Source organism: Scleropages formosus, chromosome 25 (assembly GCF_900964775.1).
Source record: "Scleropages formosus chromosome 25, fSclFor1.1, whole genome shotgun sequence".
Lineage (NCBI taxonomy): Eukaryota > Metazoa > Chordata > Actinopteri > Osteoglossiformes > Osteoglossidae > Scleropages > Scleropages formosus.
In genome coordinates, this window is record NC_041830.1 from 1,456,624 (window position 1) to 1,471,663 (window position 15,040).

The 15,040-nt window shown below is 45.7% G+C and overlaps 1 protein-coding gene across 2 annotated transcripts in view; it reads right to left on the reverse strand.

The window, feature by feature from the left end:
• Nucleotides 1-1,096: 1,096 nt before the first annotated feature.
• cttnbp2nlb (CTTNBP2 N-terminal like b) overlaps nucleotides 1,097-15,040 on the reverse strand; it is a 31,409-nt gene continuing 17,465 nt past the window's right edge. For both annotated transcript variants that reach the window (XM_018742156.2, XM_029249381.1), the window contains exons 3-5: nucleotides 8,457-8,705; nucleotides 4,944-5,051; nucleotides 1,097-3,370 (exon numbers count right to left, since the gene is read on the reverse strand). In XM_018742156.2, the coding sequence (XP_018597672.2) occupies nucleotides 2,270-3,370; nucleotides 4,944-5,051; nucleotides 8,457-8,705 (1,458 nt within the window). In that variant the 3' untranslated portion in view covers nucleotides 1,097-2,269. The remainder of the gene's footprint in view (nucleotides 3,371-4,943; nucleotides 5,052-8,456; nucleotides 8,706-15,040) is intronic.

Sequence of the window (15,040 nt, forward strand, 5' to 3'; positions counted from 1 at the left end):
ATTTTAATATACTAATGATCATGTCTATGCAGTTCACCACTTACTTTCAAACAGAGTTGCAGCTCATTCCATTTTGTGCCACAAGCCAATTTTATTTGCTCTGGTTTCATCAGTCTCAAGTTTTTGTTTTCAGTCTCTTACTTCTTCATGACATTTATTCTTTTACCTGACACTCTTTTCAAATAGAACTTACTATTACTTACCCACTTATTCAGCTGGGAAATTTTAGTGGAGCAATTTAGATAAGTACCTTGTTCAGGGATACTACAGCCAGCGGTGGGATTCATACCTGCGACCTCAAGGCAGCAGCTGTAACCACAACTACTACTACCAGCTGTCCCAGTATCCTTACGGTCATCATTAAGTACATGATTTTCACTCTAGTATCTCTTGCATGCGTAGGAGTATGTGTTCACTGATTTAACTGTTTGCTTCGTCCACGTGACTTTAGCTGCGCTTATGACTTGGACACATGTGTGGTGCCAACCTGTGTTACTCTGTCATGTGCTTTATGTGTACCATTGTGAACGCTCCTCTATTGTCTTCACGACAGAGCGCTAAGCACAACGAACTGTGTGCTGTGCTGTTTCGACGTCACTGGTGCAGAGTCCCTGGCTGAGCTTGAAAAAAACAAAGCCCTGGACTCTGGCCTGGACATGTGACCCGTGTGATGATGCACTTCCCGGGCGTCAGTAATGCACCGACAGACGTGTCATGTGTTGTGCTCATTTTCACCACAATGGGCATTTATGCCACTCTTACTGGATTGAGATGAGCTGGGCTGGGCCTTCCCATGCTTCCGTGTTGCCGCGTATCTCAGTACCATGAGCTCTTCTTTTTCTTGTTTTTCTTCCATTCAGTGATCACTTTTGAGTTCCACTTCATATTTCAGTTCAACTTTGCTCTTCAACACAAAGAAATCATTACATTTTGTGGAGTTTCAGGATTTTTCTTTAATTAAATAAGAACTACAATTCTGGTATGTGCTATTAATTGCTTTCAAAATTTAAAAAAAAAAAAAAAAAAAAAAAACATGTACAACCCCTTGAAATAACCCATATCATCATCTCATGTACTACTAAAAAAAAAATAGCGTCAAGGAATTTGCTCCTAAATATTAAAAAGGTTAATATCAAACTAGAATTAACAGTAGTTCACGGTGCCTTTATCATAAAAAATGTTTGTATTTCTATTAAATATGAAGTATGCTTTCAATAAAACAGTGCAGGTGCTCATGACCAAAACCACATTACAGAGGGTAACAAAGACAAAACCAGAGAAGTAAAGCAGTGGATCTGTTCTGGCAGAACTTGTTTCCTTGTTAGGAAACTGTATCCTTGTTGGTTCCACCCTAGTGACTAATCTCATAGCAAATAATACAGCCCTCATACATACATTTTTTTTAAATATCGTTCATATTCATGTCAAGAAACATCTTCTTATGGATAGATAAAAATGCATTATTGTTAACTCTCAAGACACCAAACCACAAGGTGACATCATTCACCCTTGTTCGTGTTCAGCCTCAGCTTCAGCTTCAATAGAAGAGATGTTCAGTATAAAGTGTTCCGTTTCCCTTTGCCATTTGGTCGCCTGCATTAATACACTGGAAATAAAGAAATTGCCGGTGACATGGTGTGACCGATCCAACACCGGGCACAAAAAATGACCTGGGAACAAACGGTGGGCAGAACTCTGAGAGAGCTGTTAACAGCAAGGGGGAGATGGACAGATGAGATGGAGGCACTCGATGGATGGACACTGGTCACTCACTCTGTCCATAACAGTGGGGCTTTACCGCCTATGGACTCAGGTGGGGATTTAGCTGCTGTTCACGCCGAGGAGATCTCAAGTATCACATGGGGACTTGCCGAGCGCTCAACAGGCACTGGTAGATCTTGCGAGCAGAGCTCTAGACGGCGTCCACTGGCCGGATTAGGGGGGCCGAAGATGAACATCAGTGTGCGAAGGATGGAAAATAAGACAAAGGAGAAAGAGAACTGCAACAACAACGATGCTGAGCTGAGGCATCCAGCGAAAAAGCAAACCCTGGTGCCACATGTGCTGTGTCAGCCACCCGCCCTGAGTGCTGCTCTTATTGCGTTCAAGGTTGTCATTTGCGCACAAAATAAAGGTGGTGCGTGAGCAACGTCTGAGACCTCCGTTGAGATGCTGTCCAAAATTTAAATAACACAGGACGCGCCTGAGAGCCCCAAGCCTGCTAATGTGCCATAGGATGTGGGTTTCAGCCTGCAGGAGGCGCCGGTGGCTAGCTGGAGGAGGAGACAACCATGTCGAGCTCTTTGCAGCCTTCCTGAGTGCTTGTGAGCCCACAGCCACCCGACAGCTCCGGGAAGTGGCTGCTTCGGGTGGGCGTGCCAGGTGAGGCGGGTGACTGGCTGGCACTGAGCTTCTTTGGGGGGATGGGTGGTGGGTGGGTGCCCCGGGAAACGGTGGAGGATTTGCCCCCAGGCGAAAGCGGGCTCGAGGGCTTAGCGCTCGGAGAGAGGCACGCCAGACTGCGGTAGTCCGTGCCGAAAGGTGAGCTGTTTGGGGTGGGGGACTTGGCCGCCCCCTGCTGGCCGGTGAAGCGTGAGAGCACGTGGGTGACGGTGTTACGCGCCAGCTGCTTGGCCGAGTCGGCAGCAGCCGTCGTGGGCGACAAGTCATGGGGGGACGCGGGCCCGCACATCTGATCTTGCTCCGCCTGTGTCTGGAACTTATGACGGGCTGCTTGGAAGCGCTGGGTGACACTCGACTGGTAGGAGGACTGGTAGCTGGGGCTGAGCGCGCCGGAACCCCCGAGGCGCTTGGCCAGCACGGGCGAGGAACAGGGTGATGAGGTGAGGGAGGAGGAGGCTGTGCTGCTGGGGGATAGGCTGGCATGGGGGTGGACTGGGGATTGCACACCGCCATTCTCCTGATTGTGCTCTGGGCTGGGCCGCTCTGGTGCCACCGTCATTGCCGCCTCGCCCTCCTTCAGGCCGTGATGGATGCCATTCACCTTGGAGCGGGCTGGCAGCCTCTCACCGGGCTCCGTCTGGGTCGCGGCCGACACGGACGGTGCTGCCACTTTCTCAGCCAGGTCCTTGCGCACGTCCTCCAGCTGTGCCCGCAGTTCCCGGCAGTGGCCCTGCTCCAGTCGGAGGCGCTCCTCGGCGCGTGATGCCCGTGTCTGCTCCGCCTCGAGCTGCGCCTGCAGGGCCGCCATGCACCGCCCCTCCTCTTGGGCCTGAGCGGCAGCCCGCTGGCACTCTTGGGCCAGGCTGGAGGACAGCTGCTCGTTCTGAGCCTGAGCCTCCTCCACCTGGGCAGCCAGCTTCTTGTGCTCCTTCTCCAGGCGCTTCACCTGTGCCTTTTCAAAGTCCAGCTGCGTGGGCACACACACACATACATTTACATTTATTAATTTAGCAGACAATTTTCTCCAAAGCGACTTCCAATGAACTCTATTTAGTGTTACTAGCCCACACACCTTATTCACCAAGGTGACTTTCACTGCTAGATACACTACTTACACTGGGTCATTCATCCATACATCGGTGGAACACACACACACTCTGTGTCACTCACACACTATGGGTGAACCTGACCAGCATGTCTTTGAACTGTGGGAGGAAACCATCTCTATCTCTCTCTCACACACACACAGGTGAACAGCAGCTTCAGAATCGACTGAGTCTCTAACATGTGCACTCTCTCTTCCTCTCACACCCACAGGGACAGTTATCGCGTTACACTCGGGTTACAGCCACATGTTAAACACTGAGCCATGGCCAATGCGGTCAGCATAGACTGGTGCATTGTGGCACAACCTCTGCTGCCTTGAATCTGGCTCAGGCTGTATGGAGTTTGCATGTCCTCTCTCTGTTCCTTTGGGTTTCCCTAGGGTCTCTGGTTTCCACCCTCAGCCCAAAGATATGTCTTTCAGGTGAACTGTTGACCCTACACAGCCCGTAGTGTGTTTGTGTGTGTGTGAGAGAAAGTAAATGAGTATGTGATTGCCCTGTGACAGACTGGCATATGATATGATTTGGGTGAACTTTAAAAAGAATAAATAAGAATAAGGAATAAAAAATAAATTTAATCAGAAAAAAGAATAAATGAGCACATGAATAAGTAAAAAATGACAGTGCTACAACACTCTAAACATACGACAGCAAGACAACACAGCCAGTGTGTACCCATTCTCATTCCCCGTGCATCCTGGATAGGCTCCAGACCACCATGTCCCTGATAAGGACAAGCTGTTATTAAAAGTGACAGAGTGAGAGTGTGTGTGTGTGTGTGTGTGTATGTGTGTAACAGTGCAGCCTTTCAATTTTAGCCAGTGCAAAGCTGGGACAGTAAAAATTTAATACCTTGATAAAACTTGGTGAATGCTGCACCCAACAGAAGTGCTTATCTATGTAGCGCGAATTGCTGCTCTGAGAAACAGGAGTAAAAGGAGATCTTGACCATGAAGATGAGACAACACAGGTACCGGCGCTCAGCGCCACACTGCGAGTGGAGCGTTCAACACGGGAAGAGCAGGAGGAAAGCGCTCTTACAACATGCCACTGCTAGTTGAGGTCCCTCCTAGCAGCTGTTTCCTATCTCAAGAACCTCCACTTCCTCATCTGTCCACAATGGGACGGTGGGGGGTGGGGCAGCCCGGCACCCCCCATTGTGGTACACAATAGACCAAAAGAAGCCATTGCCCCTCCCATATCAGCAGTGGCTCAATGTTTCTCAGGCCAAGTCTAACCAGGATCTAAAGGGCCTGTGAGCGATTTTGCATCCTAGTGGCCTGTGTGCTTCCTGTCTCAGGAGTGTGTTGGGTCGTGTGGGACATCGGTCTATCTAGCTGTCCATCTGTCCCCCTGCCCACCCACCAGTTCTATCCAGCAATCCCACGCTAGGAACCCTTCAGATATGGCAGAGAAGCAGAGAGGAAGCACCACCTGCTGCAGCAGCCGCTCCCGCTCTTTCTCCAGCATGTACGTGACGTCATCCCCTTCTGCTGTGTCCTGCGCGTGGCGCCGCTTCTCCTCCTCTAGGTCTGCAATCACCTGCCACAAACAGGAGACACAGTCAATAGGGGTCGCTCCACTGCAGGGGACCAGAGGCCGGAATGAGTTAAGTGACAGCGACACCTAGCAACTTGACAGTTCGGGTTCTGAGGGTTCCACCTTGCGGGCAGTTTCATTTAGTCCCACGACTTTGGGTTACAGGGGTTATCGCTGCATTTACGACAACGCACGCAACTCTGACATCAAGAGTCTCCCGAGTGCTGAGCAGAACGAGACCAGAACCACCATGTGCTCCTGTTCCCGGTTACAGTCTGTCTCGTAAGTTCTCCACCTCCATCAACCCTGTTCATGAGTTACACCTGTTGTGGTCTCAGTGACCATGTCCCAATTTGGACTGTCCAAACCGTGTCCTCATGTCCACTGACTGTCAGTTCATTTTCATTGATTCCTCTAGTCCTCATTGTTCTCATTTGGTTTTTACAGTGAACGCTGAATAAACACCAACTATAACATGTACGCTTGCTTGCTCTGTGGACATTTGTTAAATAAATGGTACATACTAACCACAAAAGAGCTGAAAAGTACATAACAGTAGATAGTAATTAATGAAAGAAAACTCCTTTCTTAAGTTGTTTTGATAACTAATATTAATATTTTAATATCCAACCACCTACTACTGTAGTACCACTGAGCACGTTTCCTAAATTGATACAGTAAAAAAAGAAAAAAAAAAAATGCAGCCAGATGGTAAAAAATTTGTAAAAATATAATTAGTTAAAAAAAAGAGTCAGATTAGAGAAGAAACTTCTGATGAACTCTATGTAATGTTATCAGCCCACACACCTTATTCACCAAGGTGACTTACACTACTAGATACACTACTTACACTGGGTCACTCAACCATACATCACTGCAACACACTCTCTCTGTCATTCACACACTATGGTGGAACCTGAACAGCATGTCTTCGTACTACGGGAGGAAACCAGAACACCCGGAGGAAACTCACACAGACACGGGGAGAACATGCAAACTCCACAGAGATTGAGAAGGGATTGAACCCACACCCTCTCGCACCACCCAGGTGCTGTGAGACAGCAGCACTACTTGCTGTGCCACCATGCTGCCCATCCTCTTTCAGAATGGGCTTTTTCACTGGAGAAGCACTTCTGAGTTCCAAAGCAAGTTCACTTTACCAGTTACCAGAAATCACCACCTGCCATGAACAGGCACCCCTGCACACCCCCATCCCACCATCCAGGGCCCACCCTTCCTCCGACCCCCTTTCACATTTTATTCTGTTAAGCGAAGCCTCGGAACACAAAGAGCAGCTGGAACAATGTGGGACAGGAGGGGGGTGCAGGGGGCGGAGGGGTCAGTGTTTTGGCACACACACATGCACACACACTGCCTTATTCAAACAGGCTGCACTGAGTGAGGCATAGGAAACACCCCAAATCAGGAAACCATGTGGCATCTCTTCCCTTCGACAAAAAAAGAGTGTGACAGATGCACAGGAGGGCTGAGAAGCTGCGAGTCACAACGGGCTCCCTGCTGCTGCTGCTCTTGTTGACACTGGACATGTGCCGGTCTGGCATGGCTTCCATTCTCCTTTGATCGTTGCACTCAACTCAATGAGCCGCTCATGTATGTTGTTTTTAAAGGGATACATGTGTTTCAGAACATATCTGCGATGTTGAATACTAGCCAAAATAAAATGGTAGCAATGGGGGTGTGACCAGAGGAAAAATCTGCACGGCTTGTTTCACTGTAGGGGCAGCAGGGGGCGCAGTGCTTAGAGCAGCTGCCTTGCATTGGGGACCCAGATATGAATCTCGCCTTCTGCTCTAAAACCCTTGAGCAAGGTACCTACACTTAATTAACACTGCATAAATGGGTGAATCACTGCGAGTAGCCTAACGTTATAAGAATCGCGGGAGAAAAGTGTCTACTAAAAAAATTTATAACAAGAAATAATACTAATACAGTATAATAATAATAAAGGTGCTGAATGTGCTGTTTCCTTTGTGATACTGGAGTTACCTTATTGATTTCCACTGGTTGAGATAGTCAACATCATGGGAAGCAGGACTCTGTTCTCCCATGTTTGTTTCGCTAAGCAAAATTAAGTTTCTGTATGTGGTCAAAATAAATAGCTGTGTCCTGCAACTTTATGAAACTGTTCCATGATCATTTATTGCGCACTGTGGGCTGTGCTGCTGACCGACTGCTCCAAACCCATAACCAGGAAGTTTAGCACAGAATAGTAGTATCCCAAACCTGTTGGTTTTCTAAGTGAAAAGACAACCTCTGCAGAGAACAAACCCCATCACTCTCTTTTCGTTTTGGGACTTTTACCATTTAATGTTTTAATTAATTAAAATTAATTAATTAATTAAAAATGATCCAGTTATTATTAATGCAGACCTGGAATTCCCACTTGCCTCTTAACGCCTTTACATTCTGCTTTGTTATATGTCTATGTATTTTTCTTGTTACATTTCTCTTCATGCCCTTTTTTAAGTTTTTACTAATTTTATTTGCTTGTTTACTTGCTTCCTTCTATAATTTTTTTCTGAATGTCTTTATTGGAGGGCTGGGGATTGTTTTTGTATAAAATGGTGTTATGCATTTTGCTTTCTGTACTGAACAAGGTATGCATTTAACCCACTGTTAAACCTTAAAATAAATTCAATACAACCTATATGTGTTCACTGTCAGCTGACTTCATTTGTTGATTTCATTCGGTAAGTTCACTACCAGTGACCAATTACAATTTAGTTCTGACCAATCAGAGCCCGAGTTACGTTTCATCCCGCCTTTGCTAACAATCGAGTTCATTCCTCCGAAGAAGTGAGCTGAAATACATTTAATATGTGAAGAATGTGCCTTTTTTCTGTATAATGAGAACTGCAGACATCCCCAAAACCTCCTCCAATTGTCATAAGGGATCCATAATCACCTGGAAAGTTTGTCTGCTGGCAAGTCCCTACCCCCATGTTCCAAAATCATGATAAATATATGTTTAAATATATAGCTGTGACAACTTTCAGCAAGGACACCTCTTGAAAGTTGGGATGTCTGGAATTGAACAGAATAAAAACAGGTTATTCTGTGAGTCACTGCTATTTGTTCAATTAAGCGTATGGACTAAGAAATTCTTTTGTATTAATCGTTGTAAACATTCACTGAAAGTTAAATGTCTGAAAAGAACCATAAAACAGCACACTGGCTAAAAAATAAGCAATTTTATTTAAAATCACATTATTGTAGATCTGAAGCATCTTCTTTTTTTTAATAGCTGTACACGTTATGTTAAACTTGTGACATGTTTATTACAGCTGTTTTGGGTAGAACACTTGCGAACACTGGCAGGAGTTTTACATGTTTGCAAAGGAGAGGATGGTGACACGACGGGGCATCCAACCATCTCTATGGCCCTACCTTTCTGTGTCGCTTCTCTGCTGCTGCCAGCTGTGCCATGGTCTTCTGCTGCATCTTCTTGCAGTGGGCCACCACGAGCTGAAGCACCGTCAGGGGGCTGGGCGCAAGGCAGGAGGCAGAGCCGGGGGGAGTCCCGTCCCCCTTGGAGAGTCCCCGGGCCACCTCGCCGTCCCGCTGCAGCGCCAGAAAAGGGTCGCTGAGGCGGTACCTCCCGTAGCGCTCCTGCACGAAGGTGTCCCGCTGCTGGGCCTATGTGACACAGAGGATGGGGTCAAAGGTCAGGAAGCAGACCTCCACAGCCGTGGCTGTTTCCTTTTCTTTCACACTTTGCTAATGCTGAACGTGCTTTTATGTGCACTCACAAATGCAGCCAACACTGTAAAAGCCACCATTATGCTGAAAAATTGGTAAGATGGTGCCTGAGGGGGCAGCTACCGAGGCTTCCCAGTACCCATTTTGTTTGTTTTGGTTGTTGCTTTTGTCTGTTTGCGCTGATACAAACAGAATGAGCTTAATAAGAGAAACATCCGTTTTGAACTAAACAGTCAAAAAAAATTCCAACTTCTTAAATTTCTGTAGGAGAGCATTTCATTTTAAGACTGTTTACCAAACTTTCAAATAAACTTTTAATCTTCAACGTGACATGCCTGCGTTTGACTACACTGCACACTGACGCCTTGGCAAGAACCTCAATGTGAACAACGCACACGACACACACATTACTTTTTGTAGCTTTTGTTTTTATTGGGGGGGGGGCGCGGTGGTGCAGTGGGTTGGACCGGGTCCTGCTCTCTGGTGGGTCTAGGGTTTGAGTCCTGCTTGGGGTGCCTTGCGACGGACTGGCGTCCCGTCCTGGGTGTGTCTCCTCCCCCTCCGGCCTTGCGCCATGTGTTGCCGGGTAGGCTCCGGCTCCCCGCGACCCCATATGGGACAAGCGGTTCAGAAAATGTGTGTGTGTGTGTGTGTGTTTTTATTAGGTACAGCCTGTCACCTTTGTCACAGCAGTTAGAAAATGATCTATAAAAATGTGTACATCTGTGAGACAAAATAAACACAAAGTGCAACATAAAATATAAACTAAAGAGTTTTTAATGATGTGAAATTCCTCAACAAGTTTAGTACTGCTAAAATCGATTAAATAAATAGCAGCTACAACAAGGAAAATAGTAATATATTAACTGCTGTCAACTTCAGGCATCGTGCATGTATCTGAATATCATCAGAGTTTGGAAGTAAATTTAACTAGAGATTTTCGTTATAATGGTGGCCATTTCTGTGACTGACCGGCCACACAAGTGAAAGGCATTTGCCTCTAGACAAATTTTAAAATGATTAATTAGTTAGTCCAATAACTTTTAGTCTTTACTCTTCGGTAGAAGAGAGCAAGTAGATGAGCTGTTAATTTGTTTGTTGATAATCTTTCACTGTAGCTCTCTATTAACCAGCAATTTATTGTGCTCAGAAATTCTCTTAAGTGCTCCCATGAGCGTTTACTCCATCTTTACACTGTTGTTCCTGCTGTGTTGAATGGCTGTTCTGAACCCATACCCCAGGAGCTGGACGGAGAGAGGGCCCATCTAACGGCCATGCCTATTTCTGGCCAGTGAAAGAGGAGCGCCTCCGAGTCCCAGCTGGCTTGGGTCCCCCAGAAGAAGGGTTGGCCACACCCCCCTTGAAACAACCGTGCAAAGAGGGGGCAGCTGTGTGAGGGTCCCAGGGGAGTGGAGGAGACAGTGAGCCGGATTAACGAAAGAAGCACGACAGCGGCGTCACCCTCAAAATCGCCCCGGTGCCACTACAGAGAAGAGTATCTAGTGCTTCTGGAGGAGGGGCCGTGACAAACGGGCTGACATGGGTGCGGTACTTCAGGGGACGGTGGTGTCCTCAGGGGTGGGCTGTAGAGATTGTGGGAGGCACTTGCTGTGACCCAAATGGCGCCTTAATTTTGATTTTGGCTCCCATAACAAAAACACAACGCAGGCACCTTTTTGTACCATCATAACAATGTAAAGGGTAATAAAGTATACACTATTTATATAAAATATTGTAACAATGTAAAACGTATGCAAATACCCTGGTGTATCATATTCTGAAGTGGGGGAACGCTCTAATGAAATGTAGGGAAGTATTGTAGTAAAATGTTAAATGCAATTTGAAACAAGAATGAAGTGCCTTCACAAAGAATTTACCGGCTTGTACATTTTGCACATTGCGTTCTCACCCCTTAAATTTTAATCTTTTGAATCTAAAATTTGAGGAGAATGTTATTCTAGTAGCTACCAATTTAAGTGTACATACATAAAAATAACACATAAAAATTAACATAACAACAGAGAAAGACTGAAATGACAAAGATTTCAGGAGGGCAGGAAGAAACAGATGTGAGATGTGATTTCCCTCCCTTCTACAACACTAGGAGGGATTCAGCAGTTTTACATTTTGGACCCTTTGTTACCCTACTTCAGTAACAGAAAAAATTCAGGTTGTCAATGATGCAAACGTCTTTATTCAGTACTGCTTTTTCATTTGCTCCTGAGATGGGTGTTGTCAGACGCCGTACCACAGAGGGCACAGACGGGACATAGCGTAAATAATAAAGGGGGGGGAAATCCTTAGCATGTGGCACCGACGTAGAACTGACTGGAAACCCTGATCCACCCACTCCCACACACACAGGCTCCTCTCCCTTCTGCCCCATCACACACCACTGGCTCCTTTGAAAAGCACACAAAGGATAATATTTAATTATGCATTTATTCACAACAGCTCACGACTTTGATGTACATTGCATTTTTACGAGCGCTAAGCAGTGTTTACGCTGCATGGCCAAGTTATGGACTTTCACACAAAAATGAAGGCTGATTACCCTGTAGATGCACTCATAGGAAATATTAAAACACTGTGCCCTCATATAATTGGCTCCTTACAACAAAAGCTACAATGTCTTATAAAAATATACTCATGTTTTTGGGTGAATCGGGGTTCAAGAAAATCAGCATTCAAACTGGCCAAATGTTGATCGAACATTATAAAATCACCCCTATTTTTGCCGTTTGACCCGTTTTTTGCACATTTACTTTCTGGCAAGTATATTACCTTTGAATTAAGGAATTCCGCAAATTACTGGTTGTTGTTACAGTATAAATTAAAACACTAATTTTTCTTAAATCTTTTTAATTAAACAACAAAAAGATTCAACAAAAAGTACTTTGGGCTTAAAACCACATGTTTACATTCACGCAAGTTATAAAAATTCATTTTGCTCTCATTCTACTCAGAGCGAGTTTGATAAAAACATTCAAGAATACATGTACTGTATGTATAAACACTACTAACTACAGTGGCGTATCAGTAATCATCATTTACAGTTTATTTTTTAAAAACGTGATCGTGTGTTTCTTGTTTGAACATAGCATATCGGTGGGTGAGAGTGAAATCTAGAATGCTTCTGGAGTTGGAGGATTTTTATGTGGTCCACATCTTGGGTCTCTAGCCAACGGAGGCCAAGTGGCCTTTCAGGATTTCTAACCCACTCGTGCTGTAAGAGTTTGCCAAGTCTGTAAACTTTGCCAACTTTTAAACTTTTCAATGTAGTTTCTCACCTTCTGGAAATAGAAAAGAAAATGGTCCAATGACTCATTGCGTTATATCCGAATTGGCGGTAAATCCAGGCGTGTTAAATTGGGGTTTTACTGTACTTCCTTTTCTATCCTTTGTGTAAGAATGCAAGCTGCTTTTGCTCTGTACTATTTCAATCAATAGCAGGAACCAACACAGTTTTCTGTGCAACGCAGCTTTCAGACTAATTTACAGACTGGTGGGGGGGAAAAAAAAAAAAAAAGAATCCAATGAGAGAAACAATCTAAAATTGCAAGCAATAAAAAAAACTCCATGGGCAGTACAGTCATCTGCAGACATACAAAGTCACCAAAATAAAAAGTATATATATGGGGGGGAAAAAAACAATTAACATATTTTACATTATTTAAATAAATTAATCAAATCTTTACTGAGAAGGAAATTGCATGAGCTTGTGACAAAAAATTGTAGCTTGTCCTTTAATGTTAAGCTTTTATTCACTTGTTTTTATTCAACTGCTTTTCCAATGGTTTGGCTATTTGATTCACAAAAGAAGCACTTTGCTCAGTGTTTTTCACATTTTGAATCAAAAACACGGTGCTAGAGAAAGGGAGGGGGCACAGTGGTGCAGCGGGTTTGACCGGGTCCTGTTCTCTGGCAGGTCTGGGGTTCGAGTCCCGCTTGGGGTGCCCTGTGACAGACTGGCATCCCATCCTGGGTGTGTCCCCTCCTCCTTCAGCCTTACGCCCTGTGCTGCAGGGTTAGGCTCCGGTTTGCCGCGACCCCGTTTGGGATAAGCAGTTTCAACTAATGTGTGTGTGTGTGCGTGCTACTGAAAGGTCCCTTTCTGAAACAGGTGTGGAGCGCAGTGTGTTTTATGTCATTTTTAAACATTCCCTTTTACACATTTTAAACCGACGCTACTGGAGACAAGTGTGGCAGTGCTGGCGGTGGTGAACTAGTAGCAGTACTGCGAACACACTCACGAGGGGAAATACACAGAGGCACCAAAAGTGGGAACCATTTCTTGTTTTTTAAATCTGAAATATGACCCTGGCACAGTGGGAATTTGTGGAATAAATGGATCAAATTAAACCGATGAGGTAAGGAATGCGTGTATGGTCTTAAAAATACACTAAATGGTAAGGAGCCTGCTGAAAAATATTGCGTTGGAATATACTAGAGTGTTTTAGGTCAGGTTTCGGTTCATTACTACTACCAACAAAATAAGACAATGCAAGTTATGTTATTCCTAGCCAAGCATTGGATCGAAGCTCACAAGACAGCATGAGTATATGGTCTGGTGTCCCTAAACTCCAGGTCAAACGAGGTTCCACCTTCAAGCTCAGGTTGCAAGATGTCTACTTATGAAAGCCACAATAATCCAAAAAAACTATGAGACTCACTGGATTATGGTAAGTGCTTTCACCCAAGAGATACAATGCATTTGCGTTCCAGGTCCCTGTACTTCCTTGTGCACTTCTATTGAAGCTGACAAGGATTCTGCAAAACCACATGGCACATCCTCATTCCAAACAATGCAGAAGCAGAGAGAGAGAGAGAGAGAGAGAGAGAGACTGTGCTCAATTTCCCTAATTGTCGCCCCTGTGGGCAGATCAGAGCGCTTTCGGCAGTTGGCGAAGTCGCCTGGGCGTTCCAGCAGCCCTTGTTTCCTTTTACATGAGTTTATAGGGGCCGGGCTTCTCCCTGTGGGGCTTGTGAAAACGCCTGCGTACATTAAGAGGAAATACCCGCGGAAAGCGGCTCGACTGCAGCCACAGCCACAGATGTCCATAGAGGAGCCCCATCAAGAAATCTCTAAGTCTGCCGTTCTGTACTCGGGCGTAAAAATAAAAGAAATACATGTGAAGAATACATGCTCCCACCAGCCTGCAGCTGTACTGAGCTCAATACCTGCCAGCATGCAATGCTGCGGCAAACTTTGCAGTTTAACACGGTTCAAGTCGTAAAGTGCTTTGGACAGAGGTGTTGCCCAAAAGAAAGAAGTGATGATAATGAAAGTCAAGAACAACTAAACCCAAATAATCAACCAGGTTCTTTGAGGTCTTACTAAAGCGGGCAGATGCAGGTGTAGTGCTGGGGGGTGAGGTGTCTGTAAGCCATTCCCGTGAGCTTGGAGCCGACGGACGAGCCGACATGCTTTCAAGCTGCAGCCAGATTCCTTGGGTTACGGTTGAATGCTCTTTAAATTGAACAGTAACTCAGTGAGGCCTGCATTCCATGTTCCTCTGAAAGGTGGAGAAATAAAGATGGAGAAGATGCCGATTAGCACTTGGAGTTCCGCAACACTGGGCTTTGCGTGGATACAAACCTAAACACAAAAAAGCGGGGAGGCAAAGAAGTGCTTTCCAAATCACTCTGAACAGCAGGAACGATGCAAAGTGCAAATGATGCTTCACAGGTCACTCTGACTGCAGCCTTGATCACGACACTTGACGGTTTTCAAATAGCCGTTTCCTTTAGCCGTTTTGCAGACACGTTGCCCCAAACAGCTCCCATGGAGTAGTCCACCAACTATACCCAGTTTTACAGCAGGGCAACAAATCACTATAACAACTTCTTCAAGGACTTGAACATGTCACTTTGCGGGTCATAAGTTTATGTCCATAACGCAAGTGCTAAACTCGTGTCAAAGCTCATCTCTTAGGCTCTTGGTGTAGCGGCGTAGGCCTCCCACCCAGTGCCATGTGCAGGAGCGCCACTCAAAATGAACGGAATGTCCCAAAATTGCCACTTCCACTCTGCTCCCCACTCCCACCCAACTGTCAGTTTTTTCTTGAGCTCCTTGGTGACAGCAATTGTGTAGAGTGTGCAAGGACCGAGGAAGCAGACCCCGGAACGCCGAGAGCTTCGGGCTCCATTTAACAGGAGGAATGACGATTGCTGTCAATCCGCAGCTACACTGCCTGCTATATATAGCCTGCGCTGCCCAGAGGCCAGAGGGCCAGTCCACCAAGCTCCGAATGGTGTGCACATTGTGCCAT